The sequence below is a fragment of the Choloepus didactylus genome, chromosome 18 (genome assembly GCF_015220235.1).
Source record: "Choloepus didactylus isolate mChoDid1 chromosome 18, mChoDid1.pri, whole genome shotgun sequence".
Taxonomy (NCBI): Eukaryota; Metazoa; Chordata; class Mammalia; order Pilosa; family Megalonychidae; genus Choloepus; species Choloepus didactylus.
Genome location: NC_051324.1, coordinates 70,221,241 through 70,241,532, shown reverse-complemented (window position 1 = coordinate 70,241,532; position 20,292 = coordinate 70,221,241). Strand labels below are relative to the sequence as shown.

At 58.1% G+C, this 20,292-nt stretch overlaps 2 protein-coding genes and 1 long non-coding RNA gene across 12 annotated transcripts in view; 2 read left to right on the top strand and 1 right to left on the bottom strand.

The window, feature by feature from the left end:
* FBF1 (Fas binding factor 1) overlaps positions 1–13,004 on the top strand; it is a 37,931-nt gene extending 24,927 nt beyond the window's left edge. For 5 of the 10 annotated variants that reach the window (XM_037809060.1, XM_037809061.1, XM_037809063.1 and 2 more), the window contains 18 exons: positions 439–538; positions 1,639–2,112; positions 3,272–3,364; positions 3,659–3,747; positions 3,904–3,962; positions 4,729–4,884; positions 5,079–5,179; positions 5,380–5,586; positions 6,444–6,551; positions 6,634–6,773; positions 6,886–7,004; positions 8,001–8,123; positions 8,209–8,394; positions 8,913–9,089; positions 9,164–9,301; positions 9,401–9,518; positions 10,201–10,310; positions 11,001–13,003. In XM_037809060.1, coding sequence (XP_037664988.1) covers positions 439–538; positions 1,639–2,112; positions 3,272–3,364; positions 3,659–3,747; positions 3,904–3,962; positions 4,729–4,884; positions 5,079–5,179; positions 5,380–5,586; positions 6,444–6,551; positions 6,634–6,773; positions 6,886–7,004; positions 8,001–8,123; positions 8,209–8,394; positions 8,913–9,089; positions 9,164–9,301; positions 9,401–9,518; positions 10,201–10,310; positions 11,001–11,084 — 2,582 coding nt within the window. In that variant the 3' untranslated portion in view covers positions 11,085–13,003. Of the gene's footprint in view, positions 1–438; positions 539–1,638; positions 2,113–3,271; positions 3,365–3,658; positions 3,748–3,903; positions 3,963–4,728; positions 4,885–5,078; positions 5,180–5,379; positions 5,587–6,443; positions 6,552–6,633; positions 6,774–6,885; positions 7,005–8,000; positions 8,124–8,208; positions 8,395–8,912; positions 9,090–9,163; positions 9,302–9,400; positions 9,519–10,200; positions 10,311–11,000 lie in introns of all 10 variants that reach the window. The other 5 variants (XM_037809067.1, XM_037809068.1, XM_037809064.1 and 2 more) reach the window with 4 other exon arrangements.
* LOC119513667 lies at positions 8,576–14,185 on the bottom strand. The gene is made up of 4 exons (XR_005212681.1): positions 13,906–14,185; positions 12,408–12,482; positions 10,505–10,568; positions 8,576–9,011 (listed from the first exon to the last, which is right to left on the bottom strand). It is a non-coding gene; the product is annotated as an uncharacterized LOC119513667 (long non-coding RNA).
* Positions 14,186–14,243: 58 nt separating this feature from the next.
* Positions 14,244–18,821, top strand: MRPL38 (mitochondrial ribosomal protein L38). The gene is made up of 9 exons (XM_037809069.1): positions 14,244–14,402; positions 14,528–14,707; positions 15,980–16,114; positions 16,197–16,405; positions 16,822–16,894; positions 17,057–17,102; positions 17,771–17,929; positions 18,149–18,285; positions 18,456–18,821. The coding sequence occupies exons 1-9, from the start codon at positions 14,336–14,338 to the stop codon at positions 18,590–18,592; spliced, it is 1,143 nt and encodes a 380-aa protein (XP_037664997.1). The 5' UTR covers positions 14,244–14,335; the 3' UTR covers positions 18,593–18,821.
* The last annotated feature ends 1,471 nt before the right edge of the window (positions 18,822–20,292 follow it).

Genomic DNA, 20,292 nt, shown 5'->3' with positions numbered 1-20,292 from the left:
GTTATGCTATTTATTTATAGATACACTGCTGTGGTTCATGAAACTGGTTTCATGACCCACTAACAGGGCAGATCACAGTTTTCTCAAGGCCTCAGCCCACAGGCCCCGGGTCCTGACTTGTCAGTGGTGCCTGTTACACACGCAGCTCCCCGGGCTTCACCCTAATGCATCTCTGGGGCAGGGTCCCGCAAGTGCATTTTTAACAGCTCCAGGTGACTCTTACGCCAGCTGGAGTTGGAGGAGTTTCCACGGGTGCCAGAGCCCCTTGGATGCCGAGCCCCTCACCCCCACTTCCACTACAGCAGCTTCACTTGTAATTCACTGTCTTGATGCAGTGAGCTGCCGGTTCAGCTGTTTTTTAAATAACGAGTTCTGCATCCCTGAAAGAGTTTGGCTCCCCCAGGTCTAGATCATGGTCACGGGCTCCTTAATTCACAGACAAAGAAGACACCTGGGGCGACGAGGACCTCACTTTCGGGGCCTACCAGCCCACTGTGGTCTCCTCGGAGGGCCGGCAGTCTCGCCGGCAGTCGGTCAGGTAAGCGCCCCTGCGGGGGTGCCAGGAGGCAGCAGAAGAGGGCTGGCCGCGGGCCGTGCTGCCCCCAGGGGACCAGGCTCCCCGCAGCCTTCCCCTCAGCCCCAGGGCTCTGGTGTGGGAGGCCATGGTATGCAAGACTTTGGGCTCGGCAGTGGCGAAGGCAGAGAGAGATTGCCCAGTCCCCACCGACCCCGGCATAGTGCCCGCGCCCCACCTGTCTCAGAAGGAAAAGGAGAAGGTGGGCCTGGCTCGGCCATGAGCGGCTCTGAGGCCGCGGTCGTTCTGCCCGAGGAACCGTCAGTCTCAGGGGAGGTAAGACTCGACCTGCCACAGCAGCTGCCCAAGGCACGTTCCCAAAGAGCACTGCTGGGCAGATGTGCCATGACCGTCCTCACAGCGGTCTCTCCCAGTTTTCAACAACAAAGTCAGTGGATAGGATTTTCTGAATTTGAAGTGTCTCTCCCAGGTCTATATTTTAAGCTTCTTGTTTTGAAATGGTTTCGGACTTAACATGAGAAGTTTCAGGAACAGTATCCCTCACACCGCTGGCCCCGGTCAGCAGCTGTAGCACTGTGCCACATTTGCTCATTGGCCTCTCCCTCTAACTGAATAGCTCATGTGAACATACTCATTTTTTTTCCTCCCTTGCAGTATAACCTTGCCTTGGAACCTGCTGCCACTGTCAGTGACAAATGTAGACAATGGCCAAACAAATGAACAAAGGACAAATGACTATTGATAAGAGTCTGGAAACCACTTGTGATCCAACTGATTTTTTCTGTCACTGTGTGCCCTGGGTTGTAATTTGATCAAATTCTCTGCGAATAAAATTGTCCCCAGTTCATGTGATGAAATTCAGGATGTCTGTATTCCGTGGTTCTCCAGAGAGAGCACGGCTTGCTGCCACTCGGCCACCTGAGCTGGCCCAGGAGTCGCTGCCCATCAGGCCTCAAGCTGGCTTGGCAGTGTCCTGTGCAGCATGGGCTCCTGGCTGTGGGAGTTCCTTACTGTCACCTCCCAGCCCCTGAGGCAAAGGTTGGTAAGGGGCTTTTGGGGCGAGCTGCCCTCCCTGCCTTAGCCACCCTCCTCTTGTCTTGAAGTAGGTTCTTAGCAGAAGGTGACACCAACCCCAAGGGAGAGCCGGCCTCCAAGCAGAGCACCCCAGCTGCACCCAGCCCTGTCCACCCCAGAAAGGGAGGAGCTGACTGGTTGGGCCTGAAGGATGAAGACTTCGACCTACTCCCTCCCTCTCCCACCAGAGAGGCCCGAAGAGGGGGCTCAGCGCTTTCCACCCCTGTGGGGCATCCTCCTGTGAGCCAGCACCCTGCTCCAGGCCAGCACTCTGCACCAGCTGGTCTGCCCTTGGGGGCCAAGGCACCCACTGGGGGTGCAGGTCCTGCTTCCAGAGCCAGCCAGCCTTCCAAGCCGGGTGCATCCGAGGACAAAGATGAGGAGGATTGGCTGAGCCATGCTTTGTCTTGGAAGAAGTCCCAAGGGCTGGCCAGAGAGGAGCGGGCGGGGGCCTCGAGGTGCCAGGACCCAGTGAGGACCGCGGACCATCCCCCTTCCGGCAGGTACAGACTTGAGCTGCTGAACCCGGTAGCAGGAGTCCTGGGCAGGGGCCCGTCTCATCCCTGAGCCTCAGTGCATGGGGACCACTAACCTATGCCTCTTAGCTTTAGCTTCACTGCCTGTGCTCAGTGCAGACACAGGGGCCTGGGGTGGCTGTTGCACGCTTGTGCCCTGCCATGGGGACAAGGCGTGACTTGATCAGGGCAGGAGAGGACAGAGGCGGCCCTCACATAGAAAACACTCCACAGCCACCCTGGTGCCTCCGGGCAGCTCTGCCCACAGCGCCCTTGGCGTGGCAAAAATCCCAGTGTCCAATTCTTGGTGCTTCTGCTGACCTGAGCTAAGGCAAATAAGAGGTGTGCATTGCAGTTGGCTCCTGCTCTTTGGGAATGTTAGAGCAGATGCCATGGCCAAGAGGTGGCTCACGAGGGAGACCACAGAATGGTGGCCCAAGAGGCAGGGCACTGAATGGCCTCTGAGGGCAGGAATGCAAGAGGGCCCGGGAAGGCACCAAAACCCAGAGGAAGCAATATGATTGCTCCGCAGCCAGAGCAAAGGGCTGGTGACCTGGGGCAATTCCAGAACAGATTCAGGGACATCAAGTCCTGGGTTGATGTGACTCGAGGAGAGCAGTTTTGACTCTGACTGAAAACCAACGGGAAAACTGAGGCCCCAGCAGGAAGGACCCAGCTCCCTCACTGACCCTGAGAACCCAGACATACCAGCGAGGGCAGTGGGCAGCCTGGAGGGTGGCTCAGCTGGGAGGAGATGGAGTAGTGCCTACACCCAAACTGAGTGAAACTCAGGGGACCAGAATGAAGCTTTGAACTTGAACTTGACTCCGGTGTATTAAGCCTCCCCATGACCCCCTGGAGTAACCCAGTTGGTTAGCATCCACTCACCTTGCCACAAGGATACTGGGGTGGGGTGGGGTGCAGGGTAGTAGTAAGGGCAAGAGGCAGCAACCCCCCAGCCCCAGGAGCACAGGCTTGGGAGGAGAAGTCCCCAAGATGAGACGGTAGCAACAGAAGGAGAGCCAGGGGGAGGCCCGAAGAGGAGTGGCCCCAGAGCTATACATTTGGAGCGTGTCCTGGGCCCCGTCTTCATCCAGCCCACCTGGAGGGCCTGTTACCCTCACCTTTGACATTTACCTTTTTTTAGCCAACCTGTTGCCAGCACCCAAGGGCTTGAACAAACAGCTGCTGGCAGGAGCTCAGGAGCACCGGCACAGGATTTGCCACCTGGCATCTCGGGGTATGTCTGCAGCTGGGGCTGCAGGGGGGCTGGCACCAGCCTCACGCCTAGAGGTGGATGACTGTGCTGCAACCCTGACCTGGTCTATCTGGTGGTCGGGATTTGATACCTTGCACAACCACCCAGCACCGCAGAGACTCTCACTGGGAATAACCACTGACCACCCGGGCCTATTCCAACCAGTTACTTGAACCTGAAGCTTTCCTTTGTCCCCTGTGCCAACCCCACCCATTCTCCCCGTGGCCCACCTGAAGGGCTGCCTGCTGGCCACCTCACCCCATTCCTGTGTCCCAGATCCCCCGTGACTTGGAAGCAGGCTGCCTCGGCCCTCCCCGCAGGTGACCCAGAGAAGGGACCAGCCCCTGGAGACCTCCCCGGCACAGGTTGGTTTTCTGCTTTGTTTGGGGCAAGGGGGAGGTACTTAGAGCTTTTAGAGGCCCCAGGAAGGTCAGTGGGGCGAGACTCCCCCAGACAAACACAGGCCCAGATCTCTGGGCCTCTCCGTGCCCCTCCTTATCTCTCTGCTGTTGATTTTTCAGACCCTGCGATTTGTTTCCTGAGCTCCCAGGAGCCCCCAGGGCTTCCAGTGCCTGTCCAGGTAGGGAGGGCAGACAGACAGGTTAGGGCCCAGGCCCATGGGGCACTTCTCCCCAGCTCAGGGGCCACACCAGCAACTTGACTAGACAGCCTGGGAGGAAGACCGTCAGGATATAAGATCCCCCGGCATCCCCACCAGCACTTCTCCTGGACTTCTAGCCCGGCCATGCCCAGGCAGAGTTGGGTGCTGATTTGCCAGCACCGATAGGGAGTTAGAGAAGGCACCCAGGTGGAGGCAGCCGGGATGCCCCAGTCAGAGCAGGTTGCACCTGCCCTGCTGTAATGTCCAGAAAGCCTCTTCCCATTCTTGCCTCCCCCCCAGCACTCCTCCATCTGTTTCCCAGGTGAGACAGTCACCTCTGACACCTGGAACCAGGGGGAGGGAGCATAGCCCCACAACCCAGAAGCACCTTTGGGAGATAGTGGGCGGTGGGCAGCTAGCAGGAACCAGAGCTGCAGCCAACATTTGGATTTCAGGCCTGATGGAAAGTGCCCTGTGATAAGCATCGGCTGTAGCTCAGACTGCTGAGTCTCGGCCCTCTAAGAATCTGGAAACTTCCACTGGGGAGGATGTTATTCTGAGGGAAGAAGGAGACTGACTCTCCCCAGCCTCATCCTTGGCTTCTTGGTGCTCTGTCCTTCCGCCCCATCTGCAGCCACATCAGGTGCAGGGCCCAGGAGGGCCCTTGAGCAGAGGGCTGGGCAGCAGCTGAGCTCAGCGGGGTCCCTGTCCCTCCCTGAGCTGCATCTCTCTCCCGCTCATGCAGTCTCTGCTCCCTAAGGCCCTGATGCGGAGCCTGCTGCTGGGCCCGGGGTACCAGAAGCAGCTGCTGGCTGCACAGGAGCAGCTGCAGAGTGGCACTGCCGAGCTCCAGGCCGAGCTGCTGCGGAGTCAGGCCCAGCTGGCAGAGCTGGAGGCCCAGGTGAGGGCAGGGGCAGCTGGCAGTGGGGCCGGGTTGTGACGGGAGGTGTCCCTGGGAGCAGCTGGAGGCTTCCTCAGGAAGAAGGAAGGTCGGTGAGCATAAAGCATCACAGAGCATAGACTGGAGGGGATAGGTAGCCTGAGGGACCCTGCCTCCCTTCCCACCACACCCTGCCTCCTCCTGCTCTCTCCCAGGTGCGGAAGCTGGAGCTGGAGCGGACCCAGCACCAGCTGCTGCTGGAGAGCCTGCAGCAGCGGCATGAGGCCGACCTGGAGCTCATCGAGATGGCACACAGGTACCCCCCGGCTCCTTCTGCCCGAGGCCTTCCCGCCTGTCTCATCTGCGAGATCCCTGGTCTTCCCTGGTCCTTTCCTGCCCAGCCAAGGCTCAGATCTCCACACTGATCCCAGAGACAAAATCAACGTGCTCGGGGAGGCCCCCCAGGCAACAGCCCGCCTGCCTTCAGCGCCCCACGGCTGGGTGTTCCGTTGGCAGAAGCCGCGTCAAAGTGCTGGAAACGTCCTACCAGCAACGGGAAGAACGGCTCCGGAGGGAGAACGAGGAGCTGGCAGCCCGGTATCTGTCCCACCGCCAGGAGGCCGAGCAGGCCTGTGCCGAGCTCACGGCCCAGCACCAGCGGCGCCTGGCTGCTGCCGAGCAGGAGAAGGACCAGGAGATGGAGCGGCTCCGGGAGCTGCAGCGGTAAGGCCTTGGCCGAGGGGGTGAGGGGGTGAGGGGGTGGGGAGTCTGCCAGAGGGCAGAATCAAACCCAGTTGGAAGTTTCTTTCATTTTTTCATGGAAATCAATCCTCACGAGGCCCCAAACTATGACTCAGCAGCCTTTGATCAGTGGGTGCAGGAGCTTGGCCCTTGCCTTTCTGGCCCACTGAGTCAAGGACCAAGGGCCCAGCCCCCAATAAGAGGCAGAGGAGGTACACCTGCAGGTCCGAGTGCACACAGTTCAGGCAGGCAACAGGCAGGGGTGTGGTAGCGACAAACACCCGAGCATCCCTGAGAACCATCCAGCTCTGCTGCCAAGTGTCTGAGCTCAGGGCTAATCCATGTGCCCGCCAAACCACTAGAGTCTTGTGAAAAGGCTCACTGTGGGCATGGCATGTCCATCGGTGGCCTTGCCAGGTGAGAACAAAACTAGGCAAAGGTCGGTAGGGGAACGGGGGTCAATGAGGTCAGAGAAGACCTTTCAAGATGACTCAGGTTGGCAGGACACCAAAGGGTTCGCAACAGAGAACTTATCCTTCTTCCTGTGCCTCCCTGTTGCCTTCCATTGGCTGCCGTCATTCAGAATTCTCCCTCTGTGTCGAGTCCTTTGCTGAATAATGGAAGGACTCTCCACCTTAGAGAGTGGATGTGGCCTTGAGGCCCTGACAGCTAAGAAGAAAGAGGAGCCAGGGCCCAGTGGGGGAGGAGGGGTGCAGAGGCCCCAGGAGCACGCTCCTCCCCCAGCCCTTCCCCGCAGCACCCACGGCACTGTCCACACTGGTCCGGGCTCCGAGTGGCCCACGGCCCTCCCCGCCCCGCGGCCTTGCCTTCCCCTGCAGGGCCTCCATCCTGGACATGCGCAAGGACCACGAGGAGCAGCTGCAGCGGCTGAAGCTGCTGAAGGACCGAGAGATCGATGCTGTCACTAGTGCCACCTCCCACACACGGTACCTGCCCTGCCCCGGCCCTGCCCACCCCTGGGGACGGTGCTGGGGCTCCCCAGGCATGGGTGACCCCACCCTCCTCCAGGTCCCTGAATGGTGTCATCGAGCAGATGGAGAAGTTCTCCAGCAGCCTGAACGAACTGTCCTCCCGTGTGGAGGCCTCGCACCTCACCACCGCCCAGGAGCGGGAGCTGGGAATGCGGCAGCAGGACGCGCAGCTCCGAGGTACCGTGAGGGTTGGCACGTCCCGTTCCTCCTCTCTGTTGCCATAGTCCCAGACTTCCCGCTGCCTGGGAGGAGTGGGGTGGGCAGTGAACACCTGTGGGCCTGCCCCCAGCACTGCAGGAGAGGCTGGGCCAGCAGCAGCGGGACATGGAGGAGGAGCGGAACCGGCTGCATGAAGTCATCGGGAAGATGGAGGCACGCCTGAACGAGCAGAGTCGGCTCCTGGAGCAGGTGAGGCCGCCTTCCGGCCCCGGAGCACCTCGCGGGCCAGGCCAGCAGTTCTCTGACCTCATCCTCCTTAAAGCCAATCCGTTGCCAAGGCCTCCGGACTTGCCCCTGAAATGTCTCCTGCCTCTGTGCCTTCCCCGCCACTCTGCCCAGCCCTCAGCACTTCCTGCCTGACCAGCAGGGGCCTCGTGCTCTGGCTCTCCCACCTGCACGCTTGGTCCTCCCCATTGTCCTGCAGGGCAACCCCTTCTCCCACCAGGGCCGCCCTCCCGAGTCTAGCCCTGCCCTGCCCTGCCCAGCCAGCCGCACTTCCTGCACAGGGCCCGCTTGCCTCAGCTAATGCCTGTGACACCGGGGGAGACATCCTTGCCCACTAAATCTCACTCTTGCCTCCCGAGCTGCAGCAGACATATTTGTAAACTCCCTGCCTATCTTCCATATATAAGAGCAAGCTTCACCCTTCTAAAAAAAATGTACTAGATTATAACAGACATGTTCGCTAAAAACATTTCAAATGGTACACAATAGAGAAGAAAATGGAACATACCTAGTAGTCAGCGCCGTCCACCAATGACATAATATACAGCCTGCAGGGGAGTCGATACGTCGCCGTGGTTGGCTTTTTGTCTCCAACCTTTCTGAGTCACTCAGTAAACTTGACTGCACACCCACCTGGGCCAGGCGCACTTGAGCTTCACCATCAGGACCCCATGCTTGTCTGTGCCCACGATCCCTAGTGCAATGTTAGGGTCAAGCTGTGCCCCACTGGCTTGGTTGATGGCAAGGCAGGGGCAGGGTGCTGCTGTTCTTTGGCCCTCCTGGGCCTCCAAATGCCCCACTCAGCAGTGGTTTCTGAGGCAGCAGTCCACAGGCCCTCCTCTCAGGCACCCCTCACCTTGCCCCGCTTTGGGAAGGACGTGCATGGCACGGCGTGGGAGGTGGGGGTGGGTGTGCATGGCGCCTCAGCCAGCAGCCCTGAGCCCTGGGCCGGGTCTGCAGGAGCGCTGGCGAGTGACGGCGGAGCAGTCCAAGGCGGAGGCCACACAGCGCTCCCTCGAGGAGCAAAGGAAGGTCATGGCCCAGCAGATGGCTGTGGAGAGGGAGGAGCTGGAGAGGGCCAAGGTGAGTCCAGCCGCACCACGCTCAGCTGCTGGCCCCACTGTGGCGCCCAGGGCCCCTGACCTGCACCCTCACCCCCACCTCCCAGAGCACCCTGCTGGAGGAGCAGAAGTCTGTCATGCACAAGTGTGGGGAGGAGCGGCGGCGCCTGGCGGCCGAATGGGCCGACTTCTTTGCGCAGCAGAAGCTGAGCAAGGAGCGGGCCGAGCGGGCGGTGGAGCGGGCGCTGCAGGTGGACATGCAGCGGGAGGGCACCCTCGTCAGCCTGGCCAAGGTAGGGCCCAGAGCCCCCAGGGCATCAGAAGACGGCGGGGTGCCCTGCCCGCTTTGGGACCCCTTCCTTCCCTGGCCTGGTCCTCACCAGTGGCTCCTCCCCCCGATGCAGCAGCCTCCACTCTTAGTGGCTGAAGAGCATGGGGGTAATGAGTAGGAATGAAAACAAGGCTCATGTAATAACTGCCTTTTATTGTCCCATGTTTATAGACCTTTCCCATTCAATCCTCTGAAACTTGGATGTTTTAGAAATGGGGAAACTGAGACCTGTTGAGATTGTGTGGCTGGCGAGGGCAGCGCCCTGGTGTGGCCCCAGGGTCTCGGGCCCCTCGTCTGAGCCCCTGGCTCCCCCGCCTCCACCAGTCAGGGGGTGGCAGAGCGGCGGGAACAGCTCGGGTCAGGAAGGACAGGTGGGTGGGGCTCAGATCCCCGCACCTGAGCCTGGCCCAGACCTGGAGCCCCGGGACTCCTCCTGCTTGGAGAGGCTGGAGGTGGCAGTGCAGGCATTGCTGTCCCCAGGAGCAGGCAGAGCTGAAGATCCGGGCCAGCGAGATCCGCGCCAAGGAGGACCAGCTGGCGGCGGAGAGGGAGGCGCTGGAGCGGGAGCGGCAGGAGCTGCTGCGGGAGAAGGAAAGGGTCAGCGCCGCCGCCCAGCGCCTCCAGCTCCGTGCCACCGAGGTGGAGAGCATGAGCAAGGTGCACCGCGGCACGCTGGGTGGGCGGGCGCCCCTGGCCCCAGTCAGCCCGTCTGACTCCGGCACCTGCTGCAGGTGGCCTCGGAGAAGTTCGAGGAGGGGGAGCGGGCGCTGCGAGAGGCCCGGCAGGTGCAGTCGGAGCACCAGGCGCGGCTCCAGGTGGTGCAGCAGCAGCAGGAGCGGCTGAGGCAGCAGGAGCAGCACATGTACCAGGCAAGGCTCCCCTCGGCTCCGGCCCTCCCGCCCTGGCCCTGCCCAGGCCTCCCTGGCCATGCCCCTCTCAGCAGGTCCTTCTCTCTCGGGACGGGACAGGAGCATCTGAGTCTAGCCCAGCAGAGACTGCAGCTGGACCGCAGCCGACGGGACCTGCCGCCTGGCCTGGGGGGGCTGTTCCCCAGGCCCCAGGGCCCAGCAGCCTCTGGCCTGGGGGGTGAGTGGCAGGTGCACGGCCAGGAGGGAGGCCAGACGAGGGAGGCCGGCTGGGGTTTAGACAACACCTCTGTGTTTCTTTTTCACACAAGCAGTGCTTGTTAATCACAGGAAAATAAATCAGGACTAGAGGTGGGGGGACTATTTAAAATAGCATCACCCTCAAGCCCACTCTCTGTCTGGAGAGAACCACTGTAACCTTTTAAAGCATAAAGTTCCAGATTTCTGGGTGTATGTTTTTAAAAACAAAAATGAGATCCTATCATATGATGCTTTGTAACTTGGCTTTTTTTTATTCAGTTATATACATATGGAACGTGTTTTCAGGTCAGTGATTCAACTTACAATTGTTAATCAGCATAATTTCCCAGTATGGGGCTTTTTCATATTTTTTACTAAGTCCTCATGGAGTGATTTGTCTTCAGTAAGGCTCATGGCGCCTCAGTGGAAATCTTAGTACATTCATCTTCGCAGCTGTGCCTGATTAGTTCCATTGACTAAATACCCAGAAAGGGACTTGCAAGGTCAAAAACACAGGAGCATGTTTTTAAAGGCTCTCGAGAGCTGCTGTGCCCTCCAGACAGTCTGTCCCACATTATACAAAGGCCCTGGGGAAGCAAGTTTGGGCCATCCTGCTTTACCTGCTCACAGTTCTGTCCCTGACCTCTCCTCGGCCTTTTCAGGCACCATGACTCCTGCCACTACCATTGCTCGGTGCAGCCAGCCACCAGCCAGCCTGGGCCCCTCACACCACCACGCCAAACTGGTGCTGCTGAAGCACACAGCCGAGCAGGTGAGGGGAACCCCACTCAGGCCCCCTGGGCTCTCGGGAAGTCCTGTGTTCATGTGGGATGGGCAGAGTCTTTCCAGCTCAGGGCAGAGGCAGGAAGGGACACATCTTGACCCCAGAGAGGACTGACCCACCTCCGGAAGGGGACTACAAATACAAAATGTTGCTCATGTTTGGAGCATGTTTGGAGACCTCACCTGTAGGCCAGGTTCTGTACTTAGCAACTTGCATTTATCATCTCAGCTGGACCCTGCCATAACCCTGTAACCAGGAGAATAATAATTATCAATTTTGTGAGCATTTCCCATTTGCCAGACTCTGTACATTCCACACTTTTATCCTCACACAGCCCCTCAAAGTAGGTAATTATTATCTCCATTTTCACAGACAAAGAAACTGAGGCTTAGAAAGATGAAGTCATGCATAGGCAGTTGCACAGCTAATAAGCACCCTGAGCAGGCTGGAGGCCCTGCCTGGTCTAACGGCAAAGCCCATGCTCTCTCCTTCCCCGAGTGCTCCCCTGAAGCGGCAGAGCCAGGAAGGAAGTAGGAAGGGGGCTCCCCTGCGTGAGGGCTGGCCCAGCTAGTGTCCAGCGGCTCCCTCCCTTCAGGCACAAGAGCAGGCGTCTCCCTTTAGAGAAGCCCGTATCGGAGGGAGCTGGAAAGCAGCTGCCCACCCAACTCTGCTTTTCAGGACCGGGACTTCTTGGAGAATGAGCAGTTCTTCCTGGAGACCCTGAAGAAAGCATCCTACAACGTGACATCCCATTCAGCCTGAGGGGCCCAGGGCTGCCTCCTCAGCTGAGGGCACAGGCCCTGGAACTTTCCCAACACCCCAGCTGGCTACCAGCTCCACAGAGGCGGCACCACCTCACACCAGATCCCCAGAAAGGCTCTGAGCTGCCCAGGACCAGATTACAGCTCTTCCAGTACAAGTACAGTGTACAAGCACTTTCTTGCCAAGCGTTTTGGCTCATGGCTGCGAGTCTGGCAGACAGCCGCTGGGCCCCAGGACTCTGGAGCAGGGGCCTCTGGGAGGTGTGAGGGCCACACGACACCAGCAGCCATAGCTGTGGTCCTCCTGCCTGCAGACGTCCAGCCTGGATCTGAGGTCAGAGTGGGCAGTGTGTCCACCCAACTCTGCCTGGGCTCCGTGCACCCCGCCTCTCCTCCAACAGGCGGGTGGTTTCAGGTCTTCCTTTTGCCTGGGCCTGAGGCAGGGGCTTTCTCTAGGGATGTCAAGAGGAGCCCTCTCCCCTCCCTGCCCTGCAGAGCTGGCCGGGACAGCACGAAGTCTCCTCCCTAATGGGAAAGTGGAGTCATGCCACACATTGTGAAGGGCCTTTTAGGCTCCTGGCCAAGTGGGTGGGGGAGCACGGGGGCAGGGGGAACCATGCCCGGCCAGGTTTGCCCTCACACTGTCGTGGACTCTTGGAATTCAGCCAGCCCTTAATTCCCTCCGGCTTGCTTGCACAACATCCCCCTCTTTCCCAGCACTGCCTGAATGATTGACTCACTCGGCATGGACACTGGCCCTCAGCCTCGTCTAATGGGCCCCCGTCCAGAAGCAGAGGCAGGAACTGTGGAATGGGGGGTGTGGGGGGGAGGCAAGGAGAGGAGACGTCTCTCTGCCCTGTGCACTTGCCGTGAAGCCTTAGCTTGGTGGAAATGAAGGGGGACACACCAGAAGCCTCTGCCCTTGGAGGACTGGCACAGCGGCTGGGAACGGAGGGGCCGTCCTGCACCCAGGACACTGCTGCCCACAGAGTCTTTTCAGTTCTCCCTGTGTGGGCAGGGCAGGCCAGGAGTGGGGGGACTGGATGGGAGGATTGGTAATTATCCCCCATAGCCAAAGGATAGGTCAACTCAGCCAATAAAATTTCAATTCCTTCTAAAATGGCTTCTCTCAGGGACCAATTTATCACCTTCCTTCAGTGAAGAGTGATGAGAAAAGAGGAGGGCAGGGGGGAAGATGCTAAGTGGGTGTCAGTGGACGCCCTTCCTCTTGGCTCTTTCAGAACAGCTTCCAGAGGGATCTTACTCATCTACTAACAAATTACAGCTTTGGTTTTGCAATCCATTTAAATTGTTATATTCTTACCGAGTTCTTAGAATTTGCCATCTCATCAGTATGCATTACTTCTTAGAAATGGCTCCCCTGTAGCTGTGTCAGTGGCTGGAAGACAAGTCCCAAAGTCTGTAAAACTGATCAGGACGGCGCCTCTGGCCACGTGCCCCTCCCCTCCAGACCCATTATCCATAAGGAGGGACAGTAGATCACTGGCTCATCCCTATTTCAGAGGTGCAGAAACAAGGCTGAGAGAGGTTAAATAACCTGCCAGAGGTGGCAGGCAGTGTCAGAGCCTGGGTCTGAGTTCCGGCTGGACAGATTCCAAAGCCCCAGGCTCAGCCACATCACTCGTCCGCCTCCCACAAGAGCATTTTATAAATAGCTCCGTTGTGAAGTAGATCTTTTAAAGCTGCTGCTTGAGTCAGTGCCCACCCTGAAGAGGGAAGAATAATGTAGCCTTCTAGAAGGCTTGACTGAAGCCTGGAATTCATTCGCACCACGTGCAAATGTGCACTCCAGTTTCTGCTGGTCCAGAGCAACCCCTGGTGACCATCCTTGAGTTGGGACAACAGGGATCCAAGAGACCCCTCCTTCCTGGAGGGATCACTGAACTGGGGCTAGGAAGTGAGGGGCAGGCAGCAGAAGTGACAATATGTGCAAACGTCCTGTGGCCAGGGGGTGCAATGGCCAGATTAAGTGAAGAAGGTTCGGTGTAGCAGAAGCCTGCGTTCCAGGAGCAGAGGGGTCAGAGCTGGGGCAGGAGAGGGTCGAAATCACGGGAAGTGTCGGGTTCTACTGTATTAGAACTGGATCCCTAGAAGTGTAGGCAGATGGCCCCATTTGTGTCCTAACCAGATCACTTACGCTCTGCATGGATAATGGTAAATTGGTGTGTGAGAAACAAGCACTATTCCTAAAAAGGAATAAATGCTCACCCGATTGTGGAGAAGAAACGAATTTATTCATGGTCTTGCAAGAACGGGTGCCCAACCAAAATGTGGGGGTTGGCACGCAGAACAATAGACCCAGCAGTATTTATTCCCTATACCTAACCGCAAGTCCCTCCCCTGTTTCTCCATTGGCTGGATACTTCAGAGGTTGCATTCTATTCGACAAGTCTAACTAGCCTGCCCAAATTTGAAACATTTGAAAAAAAAAGGCTCCTGCAAACTTGGAATGTTTGAAACAAGTCTCCACCCCTCTTTCCTTTGTTCTTGAGCTGCAGAGCCAGTCTGAGCTAGCTTGGTAACAACTTATGAAGCTGTTTAAGGAAACTCTACCTCCAGTCTCCACCTTGCAAGGACAGTAGATAGTGGGCGGATAAGCAGGGGGACTGACTGTGGATTACAGTTTGTCTTTTTAACCTTCTGCCAATTCCTTAACTGCCCCCACCCTGTGTGAAAGCTAAACTTAATCTAATTCTCACAGGTGGTGATCAACGCTTAACACACACGGCACTGAAAGTGCCTCATAAATGTTAACTCATTTAATCCTTCCGACAACCCCATCAGGTAAGCACTATTATTACCTGCTTTTTCACAATAAGGGCAAAGGACGGTCACAGTGTGGAATCTGAACCCAGGAAGGCTGATGCAGAACCCGTGCTCATTCACCAACCCCCGCAGCGACGCTGCACAGGGAGGGGGCCGGCTGCCGCGTTCAGGGAGCGGGTTCAGAGTTCGCGGAGAGCCGCACCGGGAAGCCCCCAAGGCGCCGACGGCCCCAGGCCCGTGGTGCCCCCTGGTGGCCAACCACAGTCAGGGGTCCCGGAAGACATACACAGCTCCGCCCAGCCGTCCCGGGCACTTCCGGAGCCGGGCCGCCCCGCAGGCGGAAGGGGCCCGAGCATCCCGGAAGGACCCGCGCGGGGGCGGGGCCTTGGAGGAGCGCTCAGGCTCTGCTGCGGCCACCTCTGCCCGGGTCCTAGGAGCGACGGCGCGGCGGCGACCTCCGGGAAGATGGCGGCGCCCTGGTGGCGAGCCGTGCTGTGCGGAAGTCGGAGATGGCGAGGCTTCAGCACCTCGGGTGAGGGGGCTGGGGCTGGGATCTCTCTGGGGTCCTCGCAAAGCCCGAGCCCTGGGCTCAGCCAGGACCCGCCTCCCCGCTCCCGCGGACCCGGGCCGTCCTGACGCCCCGCTCTCGGCTCGCAGCTGCCCGCAGCCGCCGGACCGCCCCGTTGGGGCCCATGCCCAACGCGGACATCGACGTGAGCAACCTGGAGCGGCTGGAGAAGTACCGGAGCTTCGACCGCTACCGGCGCCAGGCGGAGCAGGAGGCGCGGGCCCCGCACTGGTGGCGGACCTACCGGGACCATTTCGGGGAGAAGTCAGGTGTGGGGCGCCCGGAGCAGGGGGCGGCCTCGGAATCGGGGGACCTGCCGCAACCTTGTGTGTTCTACTGGCGATTTAGTCCCAACAGAATTTTTGACATCTTTCAGTTCCCCTACTTGGAGCATTTCCTCCATCCACCAAGATAATTCCAGCTTAGTTCTTTGGCTCCCTAAAATGTTCACCACCACCACCCCCAATTCCAGGTTAGAAGGCTCTCTGTGCTTCTAAAATACTCAGTATTTTGCCCTGGCCGCTGTACACTGTCTTTTTTCACTCCCTGCCCGGATTGTAAGCTCCCGAGGCCAGGAATCTTGACCATATTGGATCCTTGCATCACCTCTGGACTGGCAAGGAGGGGGCTGGGGAAACTGCTGAATGGAATTGAAAGGTAATTTAGGGACCCTACTCTGGAGGGGCTGACATTTACTGAACACATACTTTTTGAAAGCACTTGTGGAGGCAGTTTTTAGGCTGCTTTCAAGCACAGGTGGGGAACCTAAGTAATCCAGTTTCAAACCCAGCTCTACCTCTTAGAGGCGACTTCCTTGAGCTTCCGTTTCCTTAACTGTAAAATAAAACAATTGTACCTATGTCACAAAAGTGTAGAAATTAAAGGATGCAACCCATAGAAATTCTTAGACTGACAACATCCCTGAAGAGAGCCCAATACATATTATTATCATTATTACTGTATGGCATAAGTGGACTAAGGGGTTGGATTGAATGGTCTCTGGGGCCTTGCTCTTCATTGTGCGCCAGGGACAAGCTGTGTTGGCATCATCTAGGGTCTTGTTAGAAATGCAGAGTCTCAGGTCTCACCCCAAACTGCTGAGTCAGAATCTGAATTTTAACACGTTTCTCAGGTGATTTGTATGCTTTGTCTACCAATTAAGGCATGAGAAGCACTTCTCCAAAGTGTTTCTAACTTCAGCCACTAACTCTACTGTGTCCATGGCAGCTGCAAAGAGGCTCAGATGTGACCCCAGTTGTCACTGGGGTGACCATCTGCTTCTGTCCCAGACCCCAGAGTCCCAGGCAGACATTGTGACCTGATTTAGGGGTCAGAAAACACCATCTCAAGTTGTATCTGACTTGCTTAAACAACTGCATCCTCTTCAGGCCTGTGAAGCAGGCAGCACAGGCTGGTTTCGTTTTGTGAATTAAGAGGAAAGCTTTAGCAGCAGAACCTGGAAGAGTGAGAGGACTGGGTTGTGAAGGCCACTTAACCATACAGACATGACCCCACTCCTCTAACATGTTTTCCCTCCCCAGATCCCAAAGACAAGATTGACATTGGGCTGCCTCCACCCAAGATCTGCCGGACCCAACAGCTGCTGGAGCGGAAACAGGTCCTCCAGGAGCTGCGGGCCAGCGCGGAAGAGGAGCGGGCCACCCGCCTCCGCACAGGTCCGCCCGCCCAGGGGAGGAGGCAGTGTGGTGTCCCTGTCCCCACCCGCCCTGCATCCCAACTGCTATGTTTGCTTCCCAGCACGGATCCCGCTGGAGGCTGTGCGGGCCGAGTGGGAGAGAACCTGTGGCCCCTACCACAAGCAGCGTCTGGCAGAGTACTACGGCCTCTTCCGAGACCTGTTTCACGGTGCCACCTTCGTGCCCCGCGTCCCCCTGCACGTGGCCTATGCCGTGGGTGAGGAGGACCTGATGCCTGTGTACCACGGCAATGAGGTCACCCCAACTGAGGTGTGTGAAACCCTTAGGGGCCCCTGCTCCCTGTCCTTGTGTAGAGTTTTTTGTTCTGTCTTTTCATTTTGATTTCCGGGTAAACAACACCATGACAGTTACAGAGGAAATATTACAAAATGGAAGAAAAGCTCCATCTTCACCTGCACCGTCTTTGAAATGGCCTCCCAACCCTGTCCTCAGCTTGCAGGCCTGTCCGCAGTGCAGCCCCCTGGACAGGGGACTCTGCAGGGCTCCTTCTGTGGGCAGCTCTTTGCCCACCTGGCTGTCAGGGGCTGTCAGACATCTGGGTTAGAGTAGTTCTCCATTCTGCAAGGCTCCCCTCAGCTCCTGTCCTCCAGAGAGAGGGTCTGTCTGCAACAGTTTCTTCTGTCACCTCAGAGGGGTAACAGCTACCCCCGGTCTCTCCCCACCAGGCTGCCCAGGCCCCAGAGGTGACCTATGAGGCAGACGAGGACTCCCGGTGGACACTGCTGTTCACCAACTTAGGTAGGTGTCAGCTCAGGGGGCCTGGGCCTCTCTCACTGCCCACGACCCAGGGCACCTGGGGCTGGTGGCAGGTGGGAGGAGCTGGGAGAGGAGCTCCAGCCCTAGCTCCTTCCAAAAGAGGGGGAAGCAGGCCCTGCGGTGAGCAGGTGTGTTTGTGTGCAGATGGTCACCTGCTGGAACCTGAGGCCGAATACGTCCACTGGCTGGTGTGAGTATCTGGTGGGGGCCAAGGCTGGCCCACTGTCTCTTCTGTAAAACCGGAATGACCCCAACCCACTCAGGGTTGCCGTGAGGATCAAATGGGAAAAGGAATGTAAGAGGCTCTGTCAACTAGGACTTGCTCGTTGACTCCCTGGGCGGCTCCGAGCACCAGGCCAGGGGGCAGAGGTCAGGCTATGACCCAGCTTTGGAGCTTCTGGGGAAATCAGGGCCAGTGACTGGGAGGCAGTTCCCGTCATTTTTTTTCAGCTGTGGTCATCAACCCCACAGCAGGACCCTCTGGGAAGCCGACCAGGGTGAGGAGGGGGTTACACTGGCATCCCAGTGCCAGGCTGGACAAACCCCTCCTGACAAGACCCCTGAGACTTCAGAAATGGAGACAGAAGCACCTAAAGATGGCTTGGCTTTCCAGCCTCCAAAACTTAGTAAACAGGCCTCTCGGCCTCGCTCTCATCCTGACAGCCCCTGGAACCCTATCCTCAGCCTCTGGGCCCCGGCTGATCCCCTCCCCTGTCTGCAGGACTTCTTGAGGGCTCCCAAGCCCTGCCTCATACTCGATCACGTGACAGACTTCGTCTTAGGGTCGGCTGACCTGAGGACGTGCTCCCGCTGCTGCCTCCCTCGGGTGGCAATTAACGGGTATTTTCCTCCCACCAGGACCAACATCCCAGGAAACAGGGTGTCTGAGGGACAGGAGACGTGTCCCTACCTGCCCCCCTTCCCTGCGCAAGGCTCTGGCTTCCACCGCTTCGTCTTCCTGCTCTTCAAGCAGGACCAGCCAATCGACTTCTCCGAGGACACCCGCCCGTCCCCCTGGTAAGCTACCGTCACCCCCACACGGCCACCCCAGCCCTCGGGGAAGCTCCCCAGGGACAGTTGCTCTTGTTCGTTCTCCCTTCCCTCTTGACTTTGGCCTTGAGTCTGGTGAGGCAGCCCTAAGGAGCTTCCCAGGATTGCTGGTGGGGGTGGAGGGTGGACTGTGGGGCCCCTCTCCCACCTCCTAGATGCTCCCCGTCTTTGCATATCTTCCTATAGCTACAGGCTTGCCCAACGGACCTTCCACACTTTTGATTTCTACAAGAAACACCAGGAAGCCATGACCCCAGCTGGCCTAGCCTTTTTCCAGTGCCGCTGGGATGACTCAGTCACCCACGTCTTCCACCAGCTTCTCAGTAAGGCCAGAGTGGGGCTGGGGGTGGCGAGGCTGGGGGGCCCTGGGAAGAGGTTGCCAGGCCAGCTTGTCCCGTGGGCAGGCCCCACCTGAGCCTCAGCCTGACATGGGGTGAGGGGCCCAGGCAGCAGGGCCGGAGCTCATACCTGTGCCCACCTCCTCTTCTTGCAGACATGCGGGAGCCCGTGTTTGAGTTTGTGTGGCCGCCCCCTTACCACCCCAAGCAGAAGCGGTTCCCCCACCGGCAGCCCCTGCGCTACCTGGACCGGTACAGGGACAGTGACGAGCCCACCTATGGCATCTACTGAGGGGCTCAAGGACCCACCCACCTTCGAGGTGGGCTGGGCCTCCCAGGCCATCTTCTCCAGCTCTGCCTGGTGAGAACAATAAAGACACAGCTCCAGAGGGCCAAGAGGGGCTCCTGACCCCTGCCTGAGTCAGCCCCTCTGTGGGTCCCTATCAGGCCCAAGGCTTGGGGAGGAGCTGGGCTCTTGATGGCGCAGGTGGAAGGTGCGAATAAAGGTGATTTCTGCTGCGGCTGGTCTGGGTCTTTGTTCAGGGAGCAGGTGCCCCACCTGACCCCACCCCCGGGGTTCGGTCAGAGTGCCTCACCGTGGGGAGAGCGCTGCTGCTTCCTGTGCCTCCCGAGGCTGTGATCCCATGGCTGGAAAAGCAGGCAGCGGGCCTTTGCCAGTCCCCACAGGCCTTTGCCAGTCCCCACAGGCCTGTGGGAGAGATCTGTTGGCTGTTTCAGTTTCTTAGGCTGCTCAAGCAAATACCATGAAATGGGTTGGGAATTTCTTTGCATGGTTTGAGGCTTGGAAAAAGTCTAAATCAAGGCCATGTGTTCCTCCCGAAGTCTGTGGTGTTCTGGGGCTGGCTGCCAGCGATCCTTGGTCCTTAGCTTGTCACATGGCGGCATCTCCCAGTCTCCCTTCTCTTCCAGGTTCCCTTGATGTTCCGCTGGCTTTCTCTGTGTGTGTGTGTCTGAATTTCATTCTCTTACAAAGGACTCCAGTATAGGATCAGGACCCATCCTGAAAGAGGTGGGGCCCCACCTTAACTGAAGTAACCTCATCAGAAGGTCCAGCTTAAAGTGGGTTCACACCCACAGGAATGGGTTCGGTTTAAGAACATGTTTTTCTGGGGTACTTAGAAACCACTACTCTGGCACCCCGTGTAAGCCCAATGAGCCACAGGTTTCCTTTTTCGAACAGAAGCCCTACTTCCTGCCTCACCCACCTCGAAATTCACATGGCTGACAGACCACAGTAGCCGATGTTTTGGGAGCACCAGGGAAATGGAGTGGACCAAGCCAGGGGAGCAGTACATCCCCGAGAGCTCAGGGCACTGAATGGTGAGGTGATATGTCCCTTTCTAAAGGAAAAGACTGTCTGAAAGCAAGGCAAGGTGCACCTTTTCCAGAAAGATAAACTTTATGTAGAACAACAGTGAAAACATAATGCTGCATGTCCGAGGGGGTTCTGCCTGAAACCAGGCGGCTGGCGTAAGGTTCACTGGACGGCAGGGAGGGCTTGCCCGCTGGCCCTCTGGGACGGGCACCCCGGCAACACACACTGCCCAGGGAGGCGGTGAGTGAGTGATCAGGACCCCCTCTCTGCTCAGCTGCAGGGGAAACCCTCCTCTAAAAAGTGGGGTTCCAGAGCTGCTTGGACTTCCCAATAATAAACTCCCCAACAGAGGGCCGAGGCCCACACGCCGGCGGAGTCTGACAGCAGTTGCTTGTTGCTTTGGGAATCTGTCAAAGGGGCATAGAAGACACGGGCTGGTCTCTGGTCTCCGGATGAACAGAATTTTCTGTCTCACCGTTGACTTGTAACAAGCAAAATTAGGCCCAGCCCAGAGAAGGGAGACACTCCGCTTTTGGGAAGTGCCTGAAACCCAGCTCAAGGGCAAGCAGGAGGCGTTTCTTGGGCGCCCTGTGCCTTCCACATACATCCCTTCATGTAGCCACCCAAACCCCGGGATAGATGCTGCTACCCCGATT

Excerpts from the sequence above, each read along its gene's own strand:
- MRPL38 (XM_037809069.1), top strand. The coding sequence starts at position 14,336 with ATGGCGGCGCCCTGGTGGCGAGCCGTGCTGTGCGGAAGTCGGAGATGG. Across the intron at positions 16,895-17,056 it reads ACTGCTGTTCACCAACTTAG|ATGGTCACCTGCTGGAACCT; the intron begins GTAGGTGTCAGC and ends GTTTGTGTGCAG. Across the intron at positions 17,103-17,770 it reads GAATACGTCCACTGGCTGGT|GACCAACATCCCAGGAAACA; the intron begins GTGAGTATCTGG and ends TCCTCCCACCAG.